Genomic DNA, 25,583 nt, shown 5'->3' on the forward strand with positions numbered 1-25,583 from the left:
AGGGAGGAGGGGAGAGCAGAACTCTGAGGCTCATGTTTTGTAATCCTAAACCATAATTTAGCATTATGTCTAAATCAGATCAACATGTGGCAGATGTTTGACATAAATTGTGTAGAAGGACAAAATGGCAACATGCTTTTTATATGAGCTAGTAGATTGAGATGGGGAACCTTTTTCAGCCTGAGGACCAAATTCCAAACTGGGTAAGGACTTGGGGGAGCTCGTTCCAATCTGAGTAAGGTCTTGCTGGGGCACATTTTGTTTGTGGTCAGGGCCAAAATGTGATTATTACAGATCTTAAGCCTACTCAGAAATGAGCAGGACCAAATCACTCAGCAGCACTTTCAAATAGCCTCCAAGAACCAAGCCTCTTCGTATCTACTCACAAGTAAGCGGGACAAACCTCAACATTAAGCAGGTTCTGAATCACTCAGAAGCTTCTTCTCCAGGTTTTCCTCTTCTCCCCTGCAGGGACAAGCTCTTATCTTCATTCAGCAGCTGATAGGAGATGAAAGCTTTACCGTGTCAGGAGAGGGGGCGGGTCCTGGGGAAGAAGCTGGTGGGCCAGATGGGGAACCCTGGGGGCCATATCCAGAGGTTCCCTATCCCTGGAATACAGCCACATGTGGGCCACCTGGCTGATTTTGTTGCCCCATTGCTGAATTTGCTGTCGAAATTTGATGGTGAAGTGGGGATGTGTTTGTGGAAAAACTGCGATATCCCTTTCAAATAAGGTGTGCAAAGAGCACGCCTCATGTTTTAAAGTAAAATCACGCTGCATGGATATTTCTAGGACTGCAATTTTACTTTAAACCAATGTGCATGCTAAAACGTTGTTTCAGAGACTGGTTTTTTTTCTACCACCACATTGCCAAATTTTGACAGCCAGTTCAGTGGGGTATGGGTTCTGCAGGGCAGAAATTAGCACCTAGCTCCCCCCCCCCCAATCCACCCATCCCCATTGTAGTCAATGATATAACAGATAACAGCTGGACATTATGGCTAGTGTGTTTATTTAGCAGTTCATTTTAACTTTTAAAAAGATATTACTCCTGCCCAAACAAAATGCAACGTGGGCCATAAACCTCTTTAAACAGTTGGTGCCTTGAAATTTGGCTGATAGATGAATTCTCAATGCAGGAAGAAGAGAGTAGACAATCCCCTAAATATCTACAGAAGGATTATAATTGTATGTTATTTCCTATTCATATGTTCACAGAATTCAGCAGAAACGGCATGGCCGAGTGAAAACATGGACACGACATGTTGATATTTTTGAAAAAGATTTTATTTTTGTTCCCCTTAATGAAGCGTAAGTAGGGCTTGCATATGTGTAGCACTGGAATTTCATTTCTTTTGAGTCGTGACAATGGGCATGCTCAAAAGCTTGGTTCCCTTGGATATTGCCAACTGGCTGTATTCAGAAGAAACAACAAACATGGTCTGCTATATGGTCCTGCGCTGCAGGAAATCTCAGGCTTGGAGGCTCCCTCTTTAGTGCATGCAAAGAAGATAATTTAAAGTTGCCAATTGCATGTTAACCAGAGTTAACATGGCTTGCCATTAATCTCTTAATGTGCCCGGAGTGTTTCCAGCAAAGATGCTCAAGCTATGGATTAAAAAAAAGAACAACCCAAATTTGGAAATTTGATCTGTACTAAATGATTAATTAGGCTTCTTGCCACCCTTGCCAGGGTGAGAAAGGAGCTGGGCTCTGGCAAGTAAGGTGAGCCCAAGGCTTTTTCCAAACCTGAAGCTTAGAGGGGATAAACCACTCCCTAACCCCAAAGCTCTGCGGAAGCCTTGAATTTGTTTTTGCTCTGCACTTGCCAAGCTGTCTCCTGTCTCCAGCTCACCAGGCTGTTTCCTCTCTCCAACTATGAGCTCCTGCCTCTTGTCTCCAGCTCTAAGCTGGAGAGGCGAAATGGAGGCATCTGGGCTTGCATCTGCATACGACAGATGCTCCCAATCGTCAGTCCTGCACAGGAGCAGAGTAAGCAGATGTGCCTCTTCCTCTCTGTTGCAGCTCAGAGCTGGGGAGACCAGTGCATGTGGACTTGCCGTTGCTCTTGACAGACACACCAAGCATGAAGCAACTGTTGGGTTCAGAGGTAGAGCAAGTCCCCACATCTTTACCTCTTCATTCCTGCTTGGAGTTGGAGTGGGGAGGTGGAGGTATGTGGTCTTGCCTGTGTGCCTGACAAAAGCTTCAAGTACTGGTTGTGCACTGAGGTAGAGCAAGCCAATGCACATCCACTTCTTCCTTGCAGCTCTGAGGTGAAGATGAGTCAACTTGCTGTACACCCCATGGGTGCTTTGAGATCAGAGCACCTGTGGGGCCCAGAGGAAGTTCAAGTCTTTGCCCTACCTGTGGTGCTGAACTGTTGGGGAGCAGGGGCTTGTTTTGTGCCTCCTCCTCCCATCTCTATGCTTAGAGAGGAGCAGGAGACTTCCCCCTGACCTCTTGTTGTGTTTTAGAGATGTAAAATGAGGTAAGGGACAAGACCGTGCCTATGGGGGAGGGAGGGCCTGGCCGTAACACATTTTTGTTGGTCAGTAAGGGAAGGCAGAACATGCTTAATATTATAAGCATGCTTAATATTATAAGCATGTTATGAAGATAGCTGTTATTTATTTTTCTTTTGCAGGGCACATTGGTTTTTGGCTGTGATCTGCTTTCCAGGTTTAGAGAAACCAATCTGTGAGTCCAATCCATACTACCAGGAAAATATATCTCCACAGGTTAAATCTTCCTCTTTCGATCAAGACCAAAGCACTTCATCTCCTTTACCTAGTGAATTGTATATATTACAGCAATCCTCCTCTGCAACAATAACAAAGAAGGTGCTGAACAAGAAGCATATTTCAGCATTAACTGACAGAAGCACAGAAGCTGAAGAGAACGAGTCCCTGTACTGCAAAAGAAGCCCTTCTGTGAAAGGTGGCTTTAAAAAACAAAACCAGTTAAATAGCACCACAGAAGAACTGAGAACTGTGGAACCTGTATCTCATAAACATGACCATAGGGCTTCAGAGGTGAATGGCATGCAGAGCGAACATAAAGCTCACATCCACGCTGCTGGTGTGTATTCTTGCCTATCTCTGTTTGTTTTTGAATCCAGAGTTCAAAAATGTTTCTTGGAATTTGATACATTAATAGTAGGATATCTGCTCTTAATAAACAATATAACTTAGGAGTTAATTGTTTTAAGTACTTCATTAGCGAAATAAGTCCCAGTGAAGGATCTGGAGGGGCCTGAGGCTGTAGCATTGTTGCAACTAAGTGGGAATGGGTCTAATCAGTGATTGGATGGGAATGCTGGTGCCCCATATAAACTGCTTTGAGCTTTCTAAAAAAAGAGTGGGATATAAATAAAACCAAGTTGCACTTGGAAAAATACTAGCAATGTAGCAGCCTATTACAAAATGTCATGCCCACAGAGAGTTCCCTCATTCACATCAGTGCAGCTGGCAGTTCTTTACATCCATGTCATGCACACAGGATTATAATTAGATTGCATGGGGATTAGGGACATAGTTAACATTAGTATAATTGTATTTTTGAGTATTGCAACTGGTAAACAAAGAACTCTGGTCTGATGTCTGTTGTGTTTGAAGTCACCAAAATAGTATTTGTCTTTCCACATTTGTCCTCATAGGGGGTAGTAGCTCAGAGCACATGCTTTGCATGCAGAAGGTCCCACTTTCAATCCCAGCATCTTTAGTTAGTTAAAAGCATCTCAGACTGCATAGCTGCGAAAAACCTCTGCTTGAAACCCCAAAGAATAGCTGCCAGTTAGAGTAAACAATACTTTGATAAATAAATGGTCTCAGTATAAAGCAGCTTTCTAACTTCATATTAGCAGTTCTTTAAAATCAGCCAGCCCTCTAACATTGGGGCGGGGGGTTGCACATTTTTCCTCAGCTGTGCTTCAAACCATTCCAACCATTTCAGTGGATTCACAGTAAAAGTGGTTGTGTGTGCAGTGGTGGAGTGGAGTGGGGAGCACAGCTCGGAGACTTTTTCAGACCAGGAGTGATGACACTGGGCCGGTTCACAAGATCACTGCAGCCCGCTGTGGGCTATTTAAGCTATGGTGGGTTGCGGTGCATGCCAGTGTCCATTTTGAATATTCAGCTCCTGGTGGGGGTTGTCATGGTTTTCCTGTGGGTTATTGGAGAATTGTTGCCTCCTTCAACAAGCCATGCCCCTCCCCAGCACACACCCGCTGGAGGTTGAATATTCAAAATGGCCAGTGGCACAATCCCCAACCCACCATGGCTTAAATAAACCACAGTGGGCTATGGTGATTGTGCAAACTGGCCTATTATCACCTGGAACACCAGGGTAATTGCTCTGGCAAGCGGATAATGTGATAATGGAGATTTCAAGTTTTACTATTGTTTGTGACAAGATTAGTATACAGCAAGTTAGAGAATGAGGAAAGAGGCTGGGTACTACTTTTATTCTGTTTGAGGGGCTTCCTGCTTCTCCCTAGCAGTTTAAATGGTAACTCTTTGCAAGTTTGATGGTTTGCATTTCTAATTAAAAGCTAAAGGTTTCCTTTCAGCTTGCTGAAGATATTTTGTTAAAGCTCAGTGTGTTTACAAATTGAACTTATGCAGTCAGAAGTAAGTACCCCTTGAGTTCAGTGGAACTTACTCCCAGGGAACTATGCATTGGATTGCAGTCATGCTCCATTAACTTAATTGTGAGATTTTATTGATTGTTTTTTATTTTGGATTTCTATGTTTGATGATGGAATTTTTAACCAGAGTCTTAGCTCCTTTCAATACAAAAAATAGAAAACCAGGATTTAAAGATATATATCCTTGGGATATGACTATAAATTCTCCTTAGTCACACCCCCAAGGAGCTCCTGCGATTCAAGAGTTACTGCTACACCGCTGGTTGTGTGTTACTATTTGGCTTGGTAAATTAATATGCAAAACTAATTTGTATTAGCTTTCCTGTGTAAGTACAAGATGGCCTCTTTTGTCCATCCTTGTATTTCACCTCCTGGAGATGTGGATGTGAAAGTTGGAGACTATTCTTTTCAAAATTAGAAAACAGGTTACTTAAGATACTGAACGTTTTTTCTCGAAATAAGTATTCATGTCTTTCTTTATATATACATATCTAGAGGGTGGAAGAGGTCATATAATCAGAGTAGCAAGTGATCAGCTAATTAAGGAAATATTGTAACACATAGGTACAATGGGCCAAACAAGTTATCTTTTTCCAATCACATCCAGAATGTTAAGTTTGCATCCTTAATTTTCTGCTCCTTCCCCCATTTATGTCTTGTTCCTTGATTAAAATAAATAACTAACTAAATAACTAAATCAAAACCATATCGAGCAGTCCTATCAGGAAAATTAATACCCTAGTAAGTTCTGCAGAATGTTTTTGGATCAAAAACGTATGTGTCTAGTAAAGGACTATATTTTCATTTCAAGACGTGGTTTTATCACATCAGCTTGCTTTATTGCTTTCTGTCATAACCTGTTTCTTTGCACCTTTTACAGTAGTTCTTGTTTATACAACTAGCTCTTCTTTATAGAGCTAACAGTGGGTATTCCAGAAATTACCCACAATGGACATGATCCAGTCCATGTGTAAAGGATATGGTGCAAGGCTACTCCCTCTCCTGCAACAGTTACTTGCCATTTCCGAATATTTTCTTAATATATTTTTTTAAAGGATTTCCCTATGTGCCCCCATCGAAGCACTGGAGTACACTTTGTGTGTGTGCGCGCGGGTGTGTGTTATGTTAATTCTTGGGGCCACAAAAAGAGAATGAAAACATTGCTGAAGCCAATCTATACTTAACAAAACATGTGGCAATAAAGACTATTAATTGCACAAGTGGAAGAGGAAGTTTTGATCAAAGTACTTGATTCATCCACTTCAGTAGGCCTTTCATAGACAAAGTATGTATCACTGTTTATTATAGATAACCAAGGATGAGTAGGAAGTGTAGAGTCCAAGCCTTTTCATTTCCTCAAATGCAGCTGTAATAAAATTAACTGACAATCTTAACGGGTATGTGCGTACTAATGTCAGAATGAATTATCAAAAATGAGATAATAGCTAAAGGAATCTTAAGCATGTTCTCACCCCTGAAACAATCACTAGATGAAAAGTATAATTAGGATAATATATAGTTGGGAATTCAAAGCAGTATTGGAAACCCCGCTCCCAACACATTGAACATAAACTTTCTTTTACAAGCAAACATCCTGGTGCTGTGATAGTATAGATATTATATTGTTCAAAAGATGTGCTTTCCATGATGTGCAGTTGGCAGAAGTGTCATCTCTGTGCTGCTGTGAGAATTCGTTTTTTAATTTGAAATTGTGGAACATTAAGGTAGGTTTAAGTCCTATTTGGGCTGGAAGGTGGCCCATCAATAAATAAGGGTTTTAATTTAGTATGGATTTTTTATGTTAATGGTGGAAGTGTATTGAAGTTTTAATGAGGAAATGTAGATTTGTAAAAGCTTGGTCTAATTTTTTTTGGTAAGAATTATTTCAGTTAGTCATTTGTTATTGGGTATACTGCTGGCATAATACCCATTGACTCCACTTGGTGGTTTACCCTTCCTGTCTGGGAGATGATATATATGTCTGTGGCACTTCTAATTTTTTTTACTAATCTTTATGGTTAATGCAGATGGCTTACAGAAAATCAGACTAAACTATAGTGAAGATTCAGCTGACAGCAGTAAACTAAATGAAGATGAGCTCATAGATTTTTCAGAAGATCAAGATAACCAGGTAAAAAGTCTAAACAGCATTACTTAGATAATTGGCATTCTTCAGCTGTAGGATTGAAGCTTTGTCTAAACAGTCTTTAAAAGTTCAGTGAAAATAACCCGTTGAACACCTTTTAGCTTCTTGTAATACTTAAAAATGTAATTACATGTCAATTCTCTTTTGGCATTTATGAAGTTGAGATGGTCTCAATTTAGTGTATTTAGGGAGGTGTAGTCTAAGCTCCTCCAACAACATAACAGTCATTGATTTGAAACTAGTAAACTAGTAAGATGGCAGTGTGATATTTTACTGCATTTTCATGGCTTTGCAAAGGGAAATGGAAGAATACCTAAGGTTAACTGATGCTTATGTGTTGCTCGTACCTGCTTGGTTATGTGTAAAGATTAAACTTGCTCCCCAGTGCTACTAGTACTACTCTTTGCACTTCAGTTAAAAAAAATTGCATAATCTTATAAAATATCTTCTATGGATAGCACTTCCATAGCTAAGTTTCCAATTCCAGCCACTAGAAGGCGAGCTTTATCCATTGTTGTGATTGCTAAAAAATGGGGATACTTGCTTCTTTATGTCCACATTCCAAGACTATGGATTTTTTGTTAAGTAGAATTTAGGGCTACGTTATAAAGTTTAAATTTGTGGAACTTGTTCCGTGTAACTACCACCAAAAAAAATACTGCTTTCACACTCTTTGCTTGGTCATTCTTCCATTGTTCAAGGATGACAGTACAGTATAGAGACTAGATGCCAGCCTAATTTGAAGAGCTACTGGCAGGTTGCTCTATTTCAAATACTTTTGCAGAATAATACAACCTCACAGTATGTCCTAAGTGGATGCAGGTGAGTAATTTCTTCCTAGAGGGACTTAATATTATTTTAAAAGCATCCTTGAAGCTGTCTGGGAAGAAAAGAAATGTCCCTCTGTGGTGTTTCATTCAGATCCCAAATGGAAAGATGGTTTAGTTTTTGTGGTAATCATCCACCTATGCAGAAATGTCTTGGCAGTATCTTTCACATAGCTTTCATTTTCTGAAAGCCCTTAGAATGCCTGCCTGGCTTTCAATGTAGCGTTTTTGTTCTCTGCTCTTATTGTTCAAGACCAGGAGAATCACTGGGCATAGTATAGTCTTTGTGTACTGTACAGTGTGAAAGTTATATTTGGGTTGCACCTGCCTTGATCATCGTAATCAGTTTTTCAGAGGGATAAAGAAGGAGATATTGCCATTTCTTGCCCTCCAACAAAGTTTTCACAGTACGATGTCCAGGCATACCCTAGAGATGAGGTGGGGCTTTTTGGAAAAGGTGCAGAAAGAGGCAATCAAAATTATCAAGGGGCTGGAGCAACTCCCTGTCAGAAAACGTAACAATATCTGGGACTATTTAGCTTATTAAAAAAAGTTGAATAAGGGGGAACATGATAGAGGTTTACAAAATTATGCATGGTATAGAGAAAGTAGATAGGGAGATATTTTTCTCCTCCCGTAATCCTAGCACCTGGGGTCATCCAATGAATCTGATTGGTGGGAGATTCAGGGCAGATCAAAGGAAGCACTTCACACAGCACAAGTTAAACTGTGGAACTCATTACTGCAGGATGTAGTGCTGGCCATCAACTTAGATGGTTTTAAAGGGAGATTAGACAAAATCAAGGCGATTACACAAAATCAAAGAGGATAAGGCTAACAATGGCGACTAGTCATGATAGCTATCTATTACATCTCATATCAGAGGCAGTGTGCCTCTGTATACCAGTTGTTGGGGAACACAAGGGGAAGGGTGCTATTGCACTCATACCCTTCTTGTGAGCTTCCCACAGGCAGCTGATTGGCCACTGTTTGAATAGAATGTTGGACTAGATAGGCCTCTGGTCTGATCCAGAATGGCTCTTTTATTTTCTTAAGACTTTAAAGCTATGAAGGCTAGACAGTATCACACCTGCACAAAGACAGCAATTCCTCAAAGAGCAGTATGTGGAAATACTTTAGGGAGTGTGTACTTACGGTAAAAGATTAATGCCATCTCAGTGTAGTCCCCACATAGTTCATGAGGCAGTAACTTCATGGCCCTGCTGGTGTCTTGGAAGGAAACTTAGCTAAAGGCTATTACATATTTTTCCAGGTGCAACCAGAGTGCTGATGATACAATTGACTAGACAGTGCTGCAGTGCATTCTCCCCAAATGTACCCTTGAAATATTAATTTATCCTCACAATTTGTTCAAATTCTTTCCTCAGGGTTTCCCCATTTCATCACATTACTGTCTGCTGTGATTACTGCAAATTGGACAACTAAGTTTTAATTGTGTGTGTGTGTGTGTGTGTGTGTTTCTACTTCTGATTTTTCTGTATCATAATATTATAGGCTAATTTAACTGCTAAGGTCCATTTTCTGGATAGATTTCTCCTTACACATCAAATTTATTTCCTGATTTGTCCATAAGGAGTAATTGAAGTACAGGTAGCTATAACAAAACTGCATATGCTTCCTAGATTTAGTTGGAATCTGTCTCTATATGATTAGAATGACCCATTTGAAAGATGTGGTCTAGCAAAGGTTTAAATTATTTCTCTTCAACCCCTTTCTCACAACTTGATACACTTTAAAAACTATAGTGGGAGACCTTTCTGTTGCTGTACAAATTGCCATATTTGACATCTTCAAAAGTGCTTGTAATAAGCTAAACTACTTCATCTGATAGTGCTGCTATCTGCTGCAACTTTCTTGTAGCATATAATTGCTAAGCTATGTTTTTGGAGCCTGGGAGGGAAGGTTAATGAGGTAGTTTTAGTTCTGACTTGGGTTTTACTTTCTTCCATGTTCCCAATGTCAAGGAGGTCTAGGTTAGGAGCTGGTAATTGGAGTTAGAGGCCGCGGTGGCTTAGTGGTTAAGACGCTGAACTGCAGACCGGAAGGTTGGCAGGACAGCAGTTCGAGACCCGAGTGCCGCGTGACGGAGTGAGCTCCCGTCTTCAGTCCCAGCTCCTGCCAACCTAGCAATTCGAAAGCAAGAAATTGCAAGTAGATATAATAGGTACCGCTTCAGCGGGAAAGGTAACAGTGTTCCGTGCACCTCGGTGTTCAGTCATGCCAGCCACATGACCACGGAAGAGTCTTCGGACAGCGCTGGCTCTTCGGCTTAGAAATGGAGATGAGCATCACACCCTAGAGTCAGACACGACTGGTTGGGGACACCTTTACCTTTACCTTTTAATTGGAGTTAAAGGGTGTGAGATCTGCTGGAGTGTCTTTGGCAGACATTGTTTAGAATTCCAGGGATGGAGGGCATTTTCTTAGACTTTTGAACCATATGTTTTTATGTTTTTTCCTGTTGAGACTCAGTATGAGGAATATAATATAAATGTATTATCTTTGAAGATTTAGTCACTGTGCTGGTCTCCAGGTTCTTTAAAGCAAAATTGTCAATAAGATAAAGGACAATTACCTTGTATAGTGAGTATAAGTACAAGACCATCCTCAGCTTAATCTTGTATCAAAAACTGTCCAATGCCTCTTCCTACAGGGCTTGCACTGCCATAAAAGTGTGCATTTTATGGCTTCAAGTGTGGTGTTTTTCAAATGTGTTAATGTCAACATCTTTCACTTTTCTAAAAACAAATTTAGAAAACTTTGTCTCCTAGTACATGCCTTGATCAGGGATTCCTGTAGACTCATTGCTTGCGTTCCTTGAATCCTCTAGTTCAGTATATGGAGGCTTTATACCATTATGAGCAACTGATAGTAATGTGTGCAGGATGAATGGGCTTGAGGAAAGCTGAAAAGCTACTAGGCAGGCTAAGATTAAATGTAGAAGCTGAGTGCACTGTTCTCATAAGAGCAATACAGCTATTATAAAATAAAGTGTATAGGCTACAATGAGGTAAAAATATGACTGACATTTGTATCATCCAGAGACAAAAGGGCATAGTTAGGACTGTACCTAGGGAGAGATTGTGAGTGGAGCTCATAATTGTATGCTCTGTTGCTGCTGGTGGAAGTGACTGGCTGTCATTTTGTTTGAATTTGGGATCCTTCCTGATCTTGCAAGATTGTAAAATCATCGTCTAAGTGTAAATCCTTGTAAAACAGGCTTTAATGCTACAGTTTAAGGGGGGATCTGCATTCAAATAAACATGAATCACTGATTTCTTCCTGTGAAAAAAGGAACAGGATTAGAGGAGAAGGGTGTATAAGTTCACCTGACTCCAAGGTCTGCTTCTAATCTTAGCCCAGTAGAATTCTGTGTGGAGGTGTGAGATAGCATTTCGCTTGGCTTATACAGTGGTGAGAAAAAGTTTGTGAACCCTAATGATAATAATGGAAATTCCATAATTTTTACCACAAATAGCCTTCATGAATCAAAACTAGTCCTTTTCTAAATATCCAGTAGGGTTTATATTAACCAAATATGTGTCTTGTGAAATAAAACAATGTATAAATTAGGCAAACAGTGAGCACCTAAGAGTCAGGTACAATTCTCCCAATGGAGGGAAGTAAATAGTGGGGTCCCACAGGGATCTTTATTAGGACAGCTTTTCAACCTGTTCATAAGTGAACTGGAATTAGGGGTGAGCAGTGAAATGGCCAAGTTTGCAGATGACACCAAATTATTCAGGGTGGTGAAAACATAAAGGGATTGTGAAGAGCTCCAAAAGAATCTCTCCAAACTGGGAGAATGGGCATCTAAATGGCAAATGCAGTTCAATGTAAGCAAGTGTAAAGTGATGCACGTTGGGGAAAAAAATCCCAACTTCAAGTATAACCTGATGGAAGCTGAGCTAGCGGTGATCGACCAGGAAAGAGAGGTTGTGGTGGACAGTTCAATGAAGATGTCAACCCAGTGTGCAGCCGCTATAAAGAAAAAGGCAAACACCATGTTAGACAAAATTAGAAAAGAAACAGAATAAAACTGCCTATACAAATCTATGGTGCAACCACACTTGGAATACTGTGTCCAGTTCTGGTCACCACACCTAAAATAAAGGTATTGTAGAGCTGGAAAAAGTGCAGAAAAGGGCAACTAAAATGGTCAAAGGGCTGGAGCATCTCCCCTATGAGAGGTTACAGCAGCTGGGATTGTTTAGGTTAGAAAAAAGGAGGGTAAGGGGAGACATGATAGAGGTCTACAAAATTATGCATGGTGTGGAGAATGTGGATAGGGGGACATTTTTCTCCCTCTCTCAAAAGACTAGAACCTGGGGTCATCCTATGAAGCTGATTGGTGAGAGATTCAGGACAGATAAAAGGAAGTGCTTCTTCACACAGTGTATAGTTAAACTATGGAATTCGCTACCACAGGATGTAGTGATGACCACCCATTTGGATGGCTTTAAAAGGGGGTTAGACAAATTCCTGGAGGAAAAGGCTATCCATGGCTATGTACTACCTCCAATACCACAGGTAGTATGCCTATGTACACCAGTTGCTGGGGAACATGGGTGGGAGGGTGCTGTTGTGCTCATGCCCTGCTTGTGGGTTCCTGTTCAACAGCTGGTTGGCTGTGTGAACAGAATGCTGGACTAGATGAACCTTTGGTCTGATTGAGCATAGCTCTTCTTATGTTCAGGGTATGTGTAAAAGTAAGTGAACTCCTGGTTGCATCAACTCAATTAAAGGAAATAATTAGAATCTGATGTTAAAGTAATTAGGTAGATCTTCAGGGGTGAGTTTGGGAGGCCCTACCCTATAAAAGGATAAGAAACTTTGAGTTTGGTCTTTACCATATGGTCATGTGAAAACATGTCCTACCAAAATCTCTCCAAGAACAAACTAGCACATCATCCAGGAAGTCAAAAAGTACTTCAGAGTAACATCCAGAGTAACATCCAAGGATCTGCAGGCCGCTCTCACCTTGGCTAACTTCAGTGTTCATGACTCAACGATCAGAAAAAGATGGAACAAGAATCGTGTTCATGGGAGGATAGCCGGGAAGGAAACCTCTGCTCTCTAAAAAGATCATTGCTGCCTGTCTGAAGCGATGATCCCCAAGACTTCTGGAACAATGTCCTCTGGACAGATGAGTTGAAGGTAGAATTTTTTGTTCTCAATAAAAAACATTATATTTGGTGAAAAAGGGTTTGAACAGAAGAACCTCATCCCAACTGTCAAGCATGGTTGTGGGAATGTGATGGTTTGGGTCTGCTTTGCTGCCTCAGGACCTGGACGGCTTGCCATCATTGACACAACTATGAATTCTGCAGTGTATCAGAAGATTCTAGAGGAGAATGTCAGGCCACCTGTCCATAAGCTGAAGCGAAAGTGGGTCATGCAACAAGAGTGATCCTAAACATACAAGCTAACCTACAAAAGAATGGCTGCAGAAGAAAGAGTTCTATGTTTTAGAATAGCCTGGTTAAAGTCCAGACTGAAACCCTATCGAAATGTTGTAGCAGGACCTAAAGCAAGTTGTTCATGCAAGGAAGCCCTCAAATGTCATGGAGCTGAAGCAGGTCTGTAAGGAGAAATGGGCCAGTATTCCTCAAAACTGATGTGAGAGACTGATCAACAATTACAGGAAATGCTTACTTGAAGTCATTCTACTCAAGGGGGTGCCACTAGGTACTAAATCTAAAGGTTCACATACTTTTTCTCATATGGATATTGAATGTTGAATCAGTTGTGGATAAATAAATGTTGAAAAAGCATCATGTTTGAGTGTCATTTGTTTAGTGAGGTTATCTGTTCTTTATCTAGGATTATGATCTATTATTGTTTTAGGTTGGAAATATATGACAATTCTAAGGAGTTCACAAACTTTTTCTCAGTATTGTCTATGCTAATTTTGAAATATTAAGGGAGATTCATTATTCCAGAGGAAGTAAAATGATAGAATACTAGACAGAAATTTTGAAAGTGGTCGATTCTTATAACCTCCCAGATACGTTAATTATATTGCTAGCATTTTCTCTCAGTACTTGCAGACTGGCTGTCGTCAGATGAAAATTATTTTGCTACAACAACAGTTAAAAACGCTGTCAATATGTTGGGATGCGTTATATGTGATCTGACTGCACTCTCTATTGGCCTATCTTGCTATATTTGTAAATCTAGCTTCTCTAAGTTCGTTAACAGAGAATCTTCTAAAATAACCACTCAATTTCTTTTTAGGAAAATAGCAGTGATGATGACGGCCTTGCAGATGATACTTGTAGTTCAGAATTAGGACAATGGCATCTGAAGCCAACTATATGTAAACAGTAAGTTTTAAAGTAAGATATGTAAAGTTTTCTGTGAATATCAGAGATGCGTCTTAGAAGCAGGTGTTCAGTTGAAAGGAGAGACATACCAATCATACCTGACATCTTGAAAACATTATTACTTCAATGAATTGGTACGTTTGAATATCCCAATATACTAATTTTAAATATGGGATTTTGGTGTAACTTTATGAAACGGTGGTTTTCTGACTAAGGCTAAAGCCATTAGATTGGATCCAGAGTTGCACTGGAGTAAGGGGGTGGGGCAGGCAGTGTTTTTCTTCACTTCCCTTTTTTCCCTGCTAGCCCCCAGCGCCCCCTCCAGTGCTGTTCTAGAGGGCTGAGGGACCCTCCAGAACAGCATGGGAGGTGGCTATGAGAGCTGCAGGGGAAAGGGAGGGATTCAGAGAAAATCTCTGTCCTGCCTCCAGTAGGAAGCTTCTGCTGGTTTCTGGAGCCCTCCATGAATGGAAGGAGTCCTGTTCAGAGAGGGGCAAGCCTGGAACCAACACATAGACCTGGTTTACACATAATGACCAATCATAATGCATGGTTGGTTAGGGACGCATATGAGGGTGCACTGCCTCCCGCCTACTCCGTGCTTCTACTTTGCATTGGCTTAGCAAACAACCCAGGAACACCTTGTTGCCAGGTTGTTCAGCGTGATGTGTAAACCCAGCACTCTGAATTGTTGAGGGAGAAACAACCCAGAGTTTTAACCCAAGAACAAACCATGGGATAAAACTGGATTATTTCTCCTTCAACAACCCAGAGTGCCAGCTTCAGCCATCGCACTGAACAACCCAGGAACGGGGCATTCCTGGGTTGTTTGCTAAACCAGATGCAAAGTGGAAGCAGTTAGAAACCTACTTTTCATCCTACTCCACTGTCATTTCCAAATTCAGCACTCAAATGGAAAAACAAATTCCAAGGCTAATCAGGTAGGAAGTTGCAATAAATATATTATCTTGATGTTCGCGTTTAGAAAAGCTGTGGTTTTTATTTCAGAATTAACTTATCCACCCTTATTTTTTCTATCTTTATATGATTCAGTTACAAAAGGAGTTAATATATATTGATACATATAGTAAGCATACAACATAGCAGTGTAAATATTTCACCAGTGAAATGTTGTTTAATGGTCTACTCACTCCACACCTGCCAATTTTTGTTAGCTTTCACAGTCAGATATATAACTTTTGGCTATAGCTTGGCATGAATTGTCCCAAACAGATGGTGGAACAAGTATCTTGCTATCCAGCTTGAATCTAAAGGCTTAGTGATCCATGAATTACTACTTCAGATGTCAACTTTGCTTTGAAAAAAGGGCAAAACTGCTTTAATATCTTGACATTTTAGTCCAAGTCTTTTTATGTTGCTAACCAGTTTTTTACAATAGAAAAAACTCCTTTTTAATAATTTCATCACTGGAATTTCAGTGTTCCTTTCCTTATATAAAAATTGTCATTTGGCTTTGAAGTGAAATATGTAGCTCCCATATGTTTATTGGATCAAAAACTGAGTAACTTAAAATATAGCTAAATATAAGGGAATATGATTCTGTTCTACTTTTTGAAAGTTCTGCCAGTGGAATACTTTGGGGACTAGAACTGCAATCCTAATGCAATATCTGTCCTGGAATCATGTTGGAGAACTATCCCCCCACCCCCTAGACTATATTTATTGAATAGCTCAATACGTTTTCCTAATGACTTGCTTTATGGGGTATATAAAAACTTACTTCATGAGGTGTATTAATTAGAGGCAACCTAAAATGCGAAGTGAATATTTCTCTAATATTCCCAGTGTAGTAGTTCTAAATCTAATTTAGGCCTATTTTGTAACAAAAGTAATTTTCAAAAGATCTGTAAACAGCTTCTCAAATTATCTGTATTTAGTTATGTGTTAAATTTAACAGCATTTTAATTTTCATTTGTGTAGGGTTTACAATCAGATGAAAACAAAGTCCGATATAGCTCTTCTACTTCAGACAAAAAAATAATTTTAGGTGGGTTGGCAGGTTCCCCCCCTGCCATATCTAACCCCTGTGTGCATAATTGTGAAGAGGTTGTATGGGAAGGGAAAATAATAGGAGCCATGAGGAACATTTTTGTGTGCACATCATATCTTACATTTGTGCATCATATCCCTTGAGCTCTGTGAACCTTTTCTTTAAATAGTCCTTCTACCTAGTTTGAATAATGTGGCGTATATGAAGTACTATTATTCAACCTGTTCTGGAGGGGGTTGCACTCCCCCTAAAGGATCACGTTTGTATTTTGGGGGTGCTCCTGGATCCAGAACTGTCTCTTGAGGCACAGGTGAACTCAGTGGCACGGAGCACTTTTTATCAGCTTAGGCTGGTATACCAACTACGCCCTTATCTGGACAGAGATAGCCTAGCTACAGTTATCCATGCTCTGATAACTTCTCGTCTGGATTACTGCAATGCATTATAGGGCTGCCTTTGAAAATGGTCCGGAAACTTCAGCTGGTCCAAAATAGGGCAGCAAGATTGTTAACAGGGACTGGCCTGCGAGCTCATATTACGCCAGTACTTTTCCAGCTGCACTGGCTGCCAGTCCATTTCCGGGCCCGATTCAAAGTGCTGGTGTTAACATTCAAAGCCCTTAACGGCTTGGGGCCAGGTTACCTGAAGGATTGCCTCCTCCCATATGTGCCTGCCTGGACCTTAAGATCAGTAGCAGGAGCCCTTCTCCGTGAGCCCCTGCCAAAGGAAGTGAGGCGGGTGGCTACTGGAAGGAGGGCTTTTTCTGCTGTGGCACCCCGGCTCTGGAATGAGCTCCCTAGTGAGGTTCGCCTGGCGCCTACATTGTACTCCTTTCGGCGCCAGGTGAAGACCTTTTTATTTTCCCAGGCGTTTTAGCATTTTAGCTTTCTAGACTTTTAGCTTTGCTATTTTAATTCTGTATTTTAAACTCCTGCACTGCTGCTAGGTTTTATTGTGGTTGTATTGTTATATTGTGGGTTTAATGTTCTATATATTTTAAATTGTTTTATTGTGTGCTGTTTGGTTTTAATTTTTGTGAACCACCCAGAGGGCTTTGGCTATTGGGTGGTATAGAAATGAAATAAATAAATAAATAAAAATAAATACTAATGGGAGAAAAAATATTGTGTTTTCTTGTAGGCCTTGTATTCTGCTCATGGATTCATTGAGGGGCCCTTCCCGATCAAATGTTGTCAGAACACTAAGGGAGTGAGTAGTTATCCTCTAATGTAGAAGCTTTTGTTTGGCTTTGGAACACTCCATAAGAACATTCTTCTGAGCTTTACTCTGTTTGTATTGCAGATACTTGGAAGTGGAGTGGGAAGTCAGGAAAGGTAGTAAAAGAAGTTTCTCCAAAGATGTCATGAAAGGCTCAAACCCTAAAGTGCCACAACAGAACAACTTCAGTGATTGTGGAGTTTATGTGCTACAGTATGTGGAGAGCTTTTTTGAAGTGAGTTTGCTGCTGTTTTTAGTTAATCATTTCATTGTAGCTGGCTTTTGAATATCAAGCTGGAGTTAGTAACCATAGAGATTTCTAGAGCCTATCATGGTCTGTTTGTGGAATACGGCATTTTATTAATTATTGATTGATGTATAATATTCATATGCTCCCCATAATATTTATTTGATTGATTTAGATACTGCTTAGCTTACCATAGATACAGATAGATTGAATCAGTTTACAAAATCAGACATTAAATACAACATAACAAATATGGATACTCATCAAATATTTAAAAACAATTAACAAACTGGGCAGCACAGTCAATCAGAGAAGTCTTCATTAAGAGATGGGTCTTTAACAGCCACCTAAAACACACCATGGTTGGCGCCTCCCAAATGCTAGGGGGGGGACGCATTCCATAAGGTGAGTGCCACCACAGGGAAGCCCTCCGCTTTCAGTTTGCCTCCAAATGGCAATAAGCAGGTCATGGTACAACCAGAAAAGGCCTCCTCTGATGATTTTAGTGATTGCACAGGTCTGTAATGGGGAAGACGATCCATTAGATAATCTGGTCTCAAGTTGTTCAGGGCTTTATATACCAGCAAGAAGACCTTGAACTTGGCCTGGTACCTAACAGGTAGTCAGGGCACTTGCTTCAACACCAGTCTTATTTGCATGGCCAGACACCCCATTCATCATCCTGGCTGCCACATTCTGTACCAGCTGCAGCTCTCAGATCAAGCACAAGAATAGAGCCTCATGAAGCGCATTACAGTAATGTAAATGCGAAGTTAACAATGCACGGAATATAGTAGTCAGGCTATACCTGAGTAATAGTGAGTATTCTGGAAGGCTTACAGTAAACAAACATAAACAATTTTAATACAAAATAAAATGTTTAAAACATTTTGTGTAGAGCTACTCACTTGAGAAGAGTCTTAAGACTATCAATTTTTATTGTTGTAGTGAAATAAAATATTCAGGTTTTATCCTATTGTGCCTGTGCACTCATGGGAACAACAGCTTGTACAGCAGGGCTTTTGAACTTCCAAAAATAACCTGAAATGAGCGGAAACATTGGTTTGCAGAACAGGACATGTTAGTAGAGCTCTGAGAAGGGTCTGACCTGTCCCAATCTGGAAAGAAGCATTTCTGCTCATTTCTGGGGTTATTTTTAGTAATACAAAAGCCCTGTTGTGCAAGCTGTTGCTCCCACGAGCGCAACAGAACCACTGGAGGCAGAGCAGTCCCATTGGATTCTGCCCTTTATTTCATAAATAAATAGGGATTTTTTATTTTATTAAAGTATTTTAGGCTGCCTTAAGAAACCCCCTTAAGGTGGCTCAAGGTACATAAAATACAGCTAATTAAAATAAATTGACAGCTGATAAAGCCTACCAGTTTCTAAAACCATGAGTATCATAAAACAATCAGGAAAAGCAAGCTGGCATAGATGGCTTTTAAAAGCGTCTTGCTGGCCTTTCCCTGTCATAGAATACATTCTGAACTCTCCACTTTCTTCCCTCCTGATGGACATAATGTAGTCCTTAAGACCACCTGTCCCTCATTTGGTAAAATTCATATGCTTATTTAACATATTAATATTCCACTTATGATAAGTTGGGGCAGCTAACAATAGCTGGATTACAGCATTTGTGAAAGCCACCTGATCAGATTTGGCATGGTAAGTCCTATCCATCTTGGTCATGTTCATGGTGGCTATCATCTCATTTGTTCCTACCAACTAGCCAAGAACTGGTGGAACATTCAGGAACTGCAAAACCAAGTGCGTAACTAAATTCCTTCAGAGTAGTCTGGGAGGTTCAGATAATCTCGGTTTGTATTAGAATTCATAAATACCAAATTTCTCAAGCATCTCTACTTTTTAAAGTCCTAAACAACTTGGATCCTGATTATTTCAGGGAATCTTTTCTATTTAAAGACATGTATGAGTAACTGCCAGGACTCACTAGCTGCTCATGGTTCCAAATGGGGGCAACAGCTGCGGGAAACATGCTGGGATGACTGGCTGGGCAGAAACACTTCAGTTTATCAAACAGGATAGGTCTGAGGCAGAGCAGTGTCATATTGTAGGGGGCAGGGGCAGCAGGAGAAAGGAAAGCCCAAGCCAGGAATGATGGAAGAGGCTGGACAGAGGGGCAAGTGATAAGATGACTACATAGGATTGAGAGAGAGGAACAGAGAGGCAAGTGGAAAGGAGGAAGGGAAGAGACCTCAGGTAAGAGAGCCTTGGCTGGAAGGTGGTAGCAGCCAGTAGGGACAGGCAGAGAAGAGACGCTCTGGCTTCTGGAAATGGAGGAAGAGGGACTTGATCTGGCCACCTCTGATAGTTCCCTTGGGCCCAGAGATACTATGCAGAACTTCACTTACCTACACCTGCAGGGCCTAGATGGAGAATGGGCAATGACAAGCTTTGGGCTTTAGAGTGGCTGCAGGTGAAACATGAGATGGAGAAACCAGAAAAGGGGAGACTCACAACTTCTTATTTCCTAGACCAAGGCCATAACATATATTTACCTGATCCCACAGCCTGGAGTGAGAGATGTAACTTCATGTCTTGAAAGAGAAGTACTTTGGGAGGTTGGCTTACTAATGATGTAACTAGCAGTACTCAATAAACAAAACTTATTGCATCCAATACTTATCTGAGCATAGTGTTTTATGGAGATGTGGAAGATTGCTGTTTCAGTGCACCCCTCCCAGGGGTAGGGATGGACAAGCCCCCTCCCCTTACCCAACCCCAGCGAGTGGCGGGGCGAGCTGCCAGATGATCTGTGGGCGCTCGGAAACAGCTCATGGCTGCTCACGAGCCTGCCCCTGCCAGCTGTCAGTCAGCCGCTCAGAGAGGGGCTGGCTGACAGAAGTGAGGTTGCTTAGCAGCAGCGAAGGTGGCGGCGGCAGGATGGGAACCTCTTGGCTCCCATGTTGCTGCCACAAGCAGCTGCGCCTCTCCCAGCCAGGCACCGGCAGAGGGAGGATCCGTTTGTTCGGCGGTGGCACGCCCCCATTTTGTGGAAATGTTTCCTTCACTCTGAAGGGGCCCCTTCAGAGAGAAGGGAACGTTTCCATAAAACAACTGGCATGGCCAATTGAGTGCCAGCTGTTTGGTGCAAGTGTTTCCTTCTCCCTGAAGGGGCTCCTTCAGGGTAAAGGAAACACTTGCACCAAACATTTGGCACTCATTTGGCTAAAGTAGTGGGGATGGGAGGGGGAGAAGAGAGCACCGCTCCCCTCTCCTCCTCCTGTTCCTGCTACTGCAGCGGTGGTAACATGGACAGGCTGGTTGTTTTACGTAAGTGTCAAACACTTACGTAAAACAACTGGGGCCTATCCCCACTGCTGCCACCGCAGTAGCGGGGATGGAAGAGGAGAGGAAAAGTGCTTCCTCTCTCCTCCTCCTGACCCCATTACTGCAGCGGTGGCAGCAGGGACAGGCAGCTTGGGAAGGAAGTGGGCGGGCTACATGCTTGCCCAGCTGGGCATGAGCCAGATTGGGCAAGTGTGGGCAGCCACAAACTGGTGTCCAAGGAGATGAGCTGGCAGGAAGTCGCTGGGCTTTGAGCCCCAAATGGACACCTGTGCCATCCCTACCCAGGGGAGGCAAGGACACCATGTAACAATTTTCGGCAGGACTAACCGCTTCCATGTCCCTGACCTCCATTGTTTTCTGACTTTTGCTGCTATTTTGTTGCGGACCCTTATTTTGTATTGTATCATTACTGTGTTTTCAAAGTTTGTAAACTGCTGTGAAATGTTTATAAATAACAGGATAAAATAAAAAGAAGATACTTCAAGGAATATGCTTTTAGCTGCATCCCTCATTTGCTTCATAGTCTGTGTACCTGGAGGGGCAGGGTCAATACCTCAGTAGTGTGGTCAGACTTTATAGGAAGGGGGGCAAGAGTTTGTCTTCCAGTGTCACCCTCTGTATAGCATATTCCACAAAGCAAGAGTATTTTGAAGGTACTTGTCTTAGCAGGAGCACCTTGATACCGGTGGTGAGTAGGCGAGATTTCTAAGCAGCCTTGAGTGTGGGCTAAACTTGTTGTTTCTGGAAAAGGGAAAGGGTGGCCCTGTAGAGAAGACATATAATGTAATTGAGACAGTCTGTATATGTATGAAGGATTGGTAGAAATTTTAAATTTGGCATTTCCTTGTTTTTAACTCCTAATTTTTGAGTATTTCATACAAAATTATGTAGACTTTCTGTCTAGAGACTATTGTTATAAACTTACTTATTTTGTCCCCGCTAGACTCCCATTATAAGTTTTGAACTACCAATGAATCTAACGGACTGGTTTCCACGCCCAAGAATGAAAACAAAACGAGAAGAAATAAGGAACATAATCCTGAATCTACAGGAACAGCAGAACAAAGAAAAAAAGGGACAGAAGGACAGTAATTTGACAGAGAAATCCTTTCAGGAAGGAGCAGAACAATTTATCAACAGCTGTTCAGACTGAATCTTTCTGTGGCATGTTATCCCTAATTAAAAAAATGAAATTTACCATATCCTCTCTGCCCAAATTAAGGACTCTGAGTATTCTCAAACTTACTGTTGATGCTTATACAATGTGTGTCATTAATTGAACAGATTCCCCTCAATGTATTAACTAAACAAATTGTACATATGTTAATTAGGCCAACTTTTTTCAACATTTGTAATTAAGTTTTTCACTACTTAGGAAACCTTTGTTATGTATTTCTGTCAATAGAACAATAGTAACTTCTAGACACAAAGCAAATAAAGAAAATATTTATAGGATAAATTGGTTAACTTTTTCTGTGTTAAGTAAAGTTGTCATTGAACATTTCCCAGTAAGACTTCTAGAATGCATGGGGAATGCTTATGTAGCAAAGTAATCAAATCCATACTTTGATTTACAGTTGCCGTTACAAGATGTTCTGCTTCAGCTATGTACAACAATGTAAGAATGTGTCTAAATGCATTGTGTGTCCAAGGTGAGTGGTTTGCATTTTAAATCCAAGTGTAGGCAATGTAATCTTCAGTAAGGAATGCTTCAGATAATGAAAGGGGGTACTTCACAAGTGCTTGGGATAATGCTGCTTTCTGACCACAAGTACTACTCAAGCAGTATTTAACACAGTCTCAAATACAGTCAGCTTAAGTAATAACGTTGGATCCTTTTTTTGTGGTTCCTGAATGTTGTTTAACTGTATTTTGACAATTCTTTCATTATAAAATTGTATTTTTGGTAAGTGTGCTTGAAATAGCAGCAAACTGCCCACATTACATTTTCTGTGTCAGAATTCTGAATGTCGCAATCATATGTGCTTTATCTGATGAACATTTTTTAAATGTACGAGTACTATTTTTTGTAATGCCCAGAAAACCAAAATATTGCTAGACTTCATTGCTTGCTTGCTTCTTAATTTTAAGTAGAGTTGTCTAATAATACTGAGTCAAGTTCACATATTTACAAGATGTAATTTGATTTTTAAATTACATTTTAAAACAGTACAGCCTTATGATATTAGCCTCTAAAAGTCCAAAAGAAAACAACTACTTTCCATAACTTTTACAGAAATATTCAGAAGGTACTGTACTCAAAATGAGGGAAGAGAGAAACTCCTTTCAAATACGTTTTTGTGTAACAATGCTTTTGTCCAAGAGACCTTTGTGTTCCTCTGTATCGGAAGATACTGTTGGATGGAATATCTGGGGGGAATGGTAGATAAAGCAGCGGATTTATATAACCATCACAGCCACTCATCCTTTCCAACCTGTTTACAAGAGGACAGACTACATGGAAATTTAAACCTCTTGCATCAGCTCTTGATGCTTAAGTGGTTACCTGCTCGGCAGTCAACATTATTTTAAAGGCAACTAGCTCAAAGATTGCTTTGTCCAAAGAAGTGTTCTGAAGATCACATGATCGGAAAGAAGGCCCTACTGTTTAGGGCTGTAGTCCAGCACACCAGCTGCTTAAATCCCATTGGCCTCTATTTAGGAAGCCTAACAAGGATTGCAAGCCTTAGTGGCTGCCTTTTCCATACTTCTCCCCCATGCTTTCATTGGGCAATAGTCATAGAGCACTCATGACACTATCAGTGTTATCAGAAATCCATGGAGATAATGTCCTCTAAATTCACATAGAAACAATGCTTGGGATTAGATAAAAAAAACACATAGCATTAAATTATCCAGTGTTTATGCCTAAAAACTGAGAATTACTAGGAATATTTTTTTTAAAAGCTAGTTAGAGTAAACATTTAAAAAGGGTTGGCAACAAATGTAAACATTTGCTGGCTTGGCAACTTCTTTTTAGTACTACTTGAACACATTATAGTAGAGGAGATTTACCTAGCAAAATACATACCTTCCAGTGCAAGGTTATTTGTTGCAATATCTTGATTTGGTTGAAATGAGATCTTTGTTTTTGTTTTTTAACAGGTTGTGGTGTATCTTAGTTTCTGATTATTCGGTCTTATTCCTGAGAATGGCCTGGAGCTTGTATTCCTTTTCAAGATGTGAAGAATGCAATGTTTCTCTTAATATTGTGGTAAAGGATCAGTCGTGCAGCAAGCTGATACATATGTTGATATAGGAGATTTATTTTTGTAATAAAATGATGGAAAACAAGTGTCAAGGCCTGGAGTATTTATAATGCATGTTTAGCCTTATACTGAATTGTTTTCAACAATACTCCTTAAAAAAAACTTCCCCAGCTGAAATCAGTGAACATCTGAATTCAGATACAAAAGTTAGGCTGTAATGTTATAAAAGGAAGTAAGGCATCAATGACAGGGAAAAAGATGAAATCCCATGGGTACAAAATGTCATCTCTATGTATATGATCAATTTGTCCCAACTTAACTCCAAAGAATCCTGTATATAAGAGTGTATTTGAGGTATAAAAGGCTTTTAAAAATTACATATTGAGATAACCCATGATATCTTACAAACAAACAGCAAGATTGAGTAGTTCATAGTGACCTGGTTAGCAAATAACACTAACCTATGGTTTATGTAGTCCATGGTTACCCATTGGGGTTGTTCACACAATACAACAGCCCACCCTGGGTTAATTTAACCCATGGTGTGGCTGCAGGGTATGTGCAGCCACCAGTTTGAATAAGCAATCCCCACCCCAAACAACCCAGCAGTCTGGGTTTGGACATTACGTTCCACAACCTACAAAGCAGCTGATTGTGGGTTGTGGAGTAAATGCGGAAGAGATCTGAAAAACATAACTAAAGGTTTTATTCCCTTGAAACTCTGCACAGGTGTGATTCATATGCTCCTTAGTACCTAAAAGTGATTATATAAGTCTCATTGTAGATAGAGCATGAATTCATTTTGTTACAGAACACACTAGGTAACAATGATGTGTTCAGGTCAGTATCTCACTCTATTGGCATTAAGCAGTTTAACATCATCTGAATATGGTTGGATCCAGACAGTCCTTTTGATTTCAATGGGTCCACTCTAAGTATGGCTGTCTGTGTTCAACACTGAATATTTGTATACTTTGTAAACATATATGTTAAGTTATTTGTCCTTTTCAAGCCATTTGTCCTTTTTTATTGATATTTAAATGCTATCAGTTTTACCTTTATACTATATAACTTTTAATAATATTATACTATATATAATAATCATTGGTCTTTTTTGTAGTGTCCCTAAAATACCATTTTAATTCAAAACTCATTGAGCCAATACAATTTTTATTTTGTACACCTTTGGGATTTCATCTTTCTTCCCCCCTGCCCTTTCCTCCAGCAATCTTGTACGCCTTTACCTGGAAGTAAGTTGCAGTGAAGTCTGTGAGGCTTACTTCTGTGTAGGCACAATGGATTGCTCTGTTAGTGCGTTTATAAAAATGCATACTTGCCTGCAAGTTGTCAATGTAGATGCCTTTAAAATGGCATTCGGTATGACCAGTATGGATAAGTTGTTCAAACAAAGCTATCAAGTAGCTGATTAATTAGATGTATCTCTCGTATTGGTTTTCATGTTGGATAGAATAACCGCTAAGAATTCTTATAAAAGTTTTAGGTTACTTAGCATGAAAAATGTATGACTTCCTGGTAAACACTTGCTAGAGGCAGAAGCATAGATGACATTTAATATTCCCTTGTGGCATTCTTTATTTTTCTTGCTGAGAGAGTTG

At 40.4% G+C, this 25,583-nt stretch overlaps 1 protein-coding gene across 9 annotated transcripts in view; it reads left to right on the top strand.

The window, feature by feature from the left end:
* The window catches only part of SENP6 (SUMO specific peptidase 6), a 73,734-nt gene extending 49,689 nt beyond the window's left edge, over nt 1–24,045 (top strand). For 7 of the 9 annotated variants that reach the window (XM_084826912.1, XM_084826913.1, XM_084826919.1 and 4 more), the window contains 7 exons: nt 1,220–1,312; nt 2,649–3,082; nt 6,677–6,780; nt 13,881–13,969; nt 17,121–17,189; nt 17,283–17,433; nt 21,702–24,045. In XM_084826912.1, the coding sequence (XP_084683038.1) occupies nt 1,220–1,312; nt 2,649–3,082; nt 6,677–6,780; nt 13,881–13,969; nt 17,121–17,189; nt 17,283–17,433; nt 21,702–21,911 (1,150 nt within the window). In that variant the 3' untranslated portion in view covers nt 21,912–24,045. Of the gene's footprint in view, nt 1–1,219; nt 1,313–2,648; nt 3,083–6,676; nt 6,781–13,880; nt 13,970–15,910; nt 15,978–17,120; nt 17,190–17,282; nt 17,434–21,701 lie in introns of all 9 variants that reach the window. The other 2 variants (XR_014786595.1, XR_014786596.1) reach the window with 2 other exon arrangements.
* The last annotated feature ends 1,538 nt before the right edge of the window (nt 24,046–25,583 follow it).

The sequence above is a fragment of the Heloderma suspectum genome, chromosome 1 (genome assembly GCF_057233095.1).
Source record: "Heloderma suspectum isolate Gila_16-S chromosome 1, 16-S_ref, whole genome shotgun sequence".
Lineage (NCBI taxonomy): Eukaryota > Metazoa > Chordata > Lepidosauria > Squamata > Helodermatidae > Heloderma > Heloderma suspectum.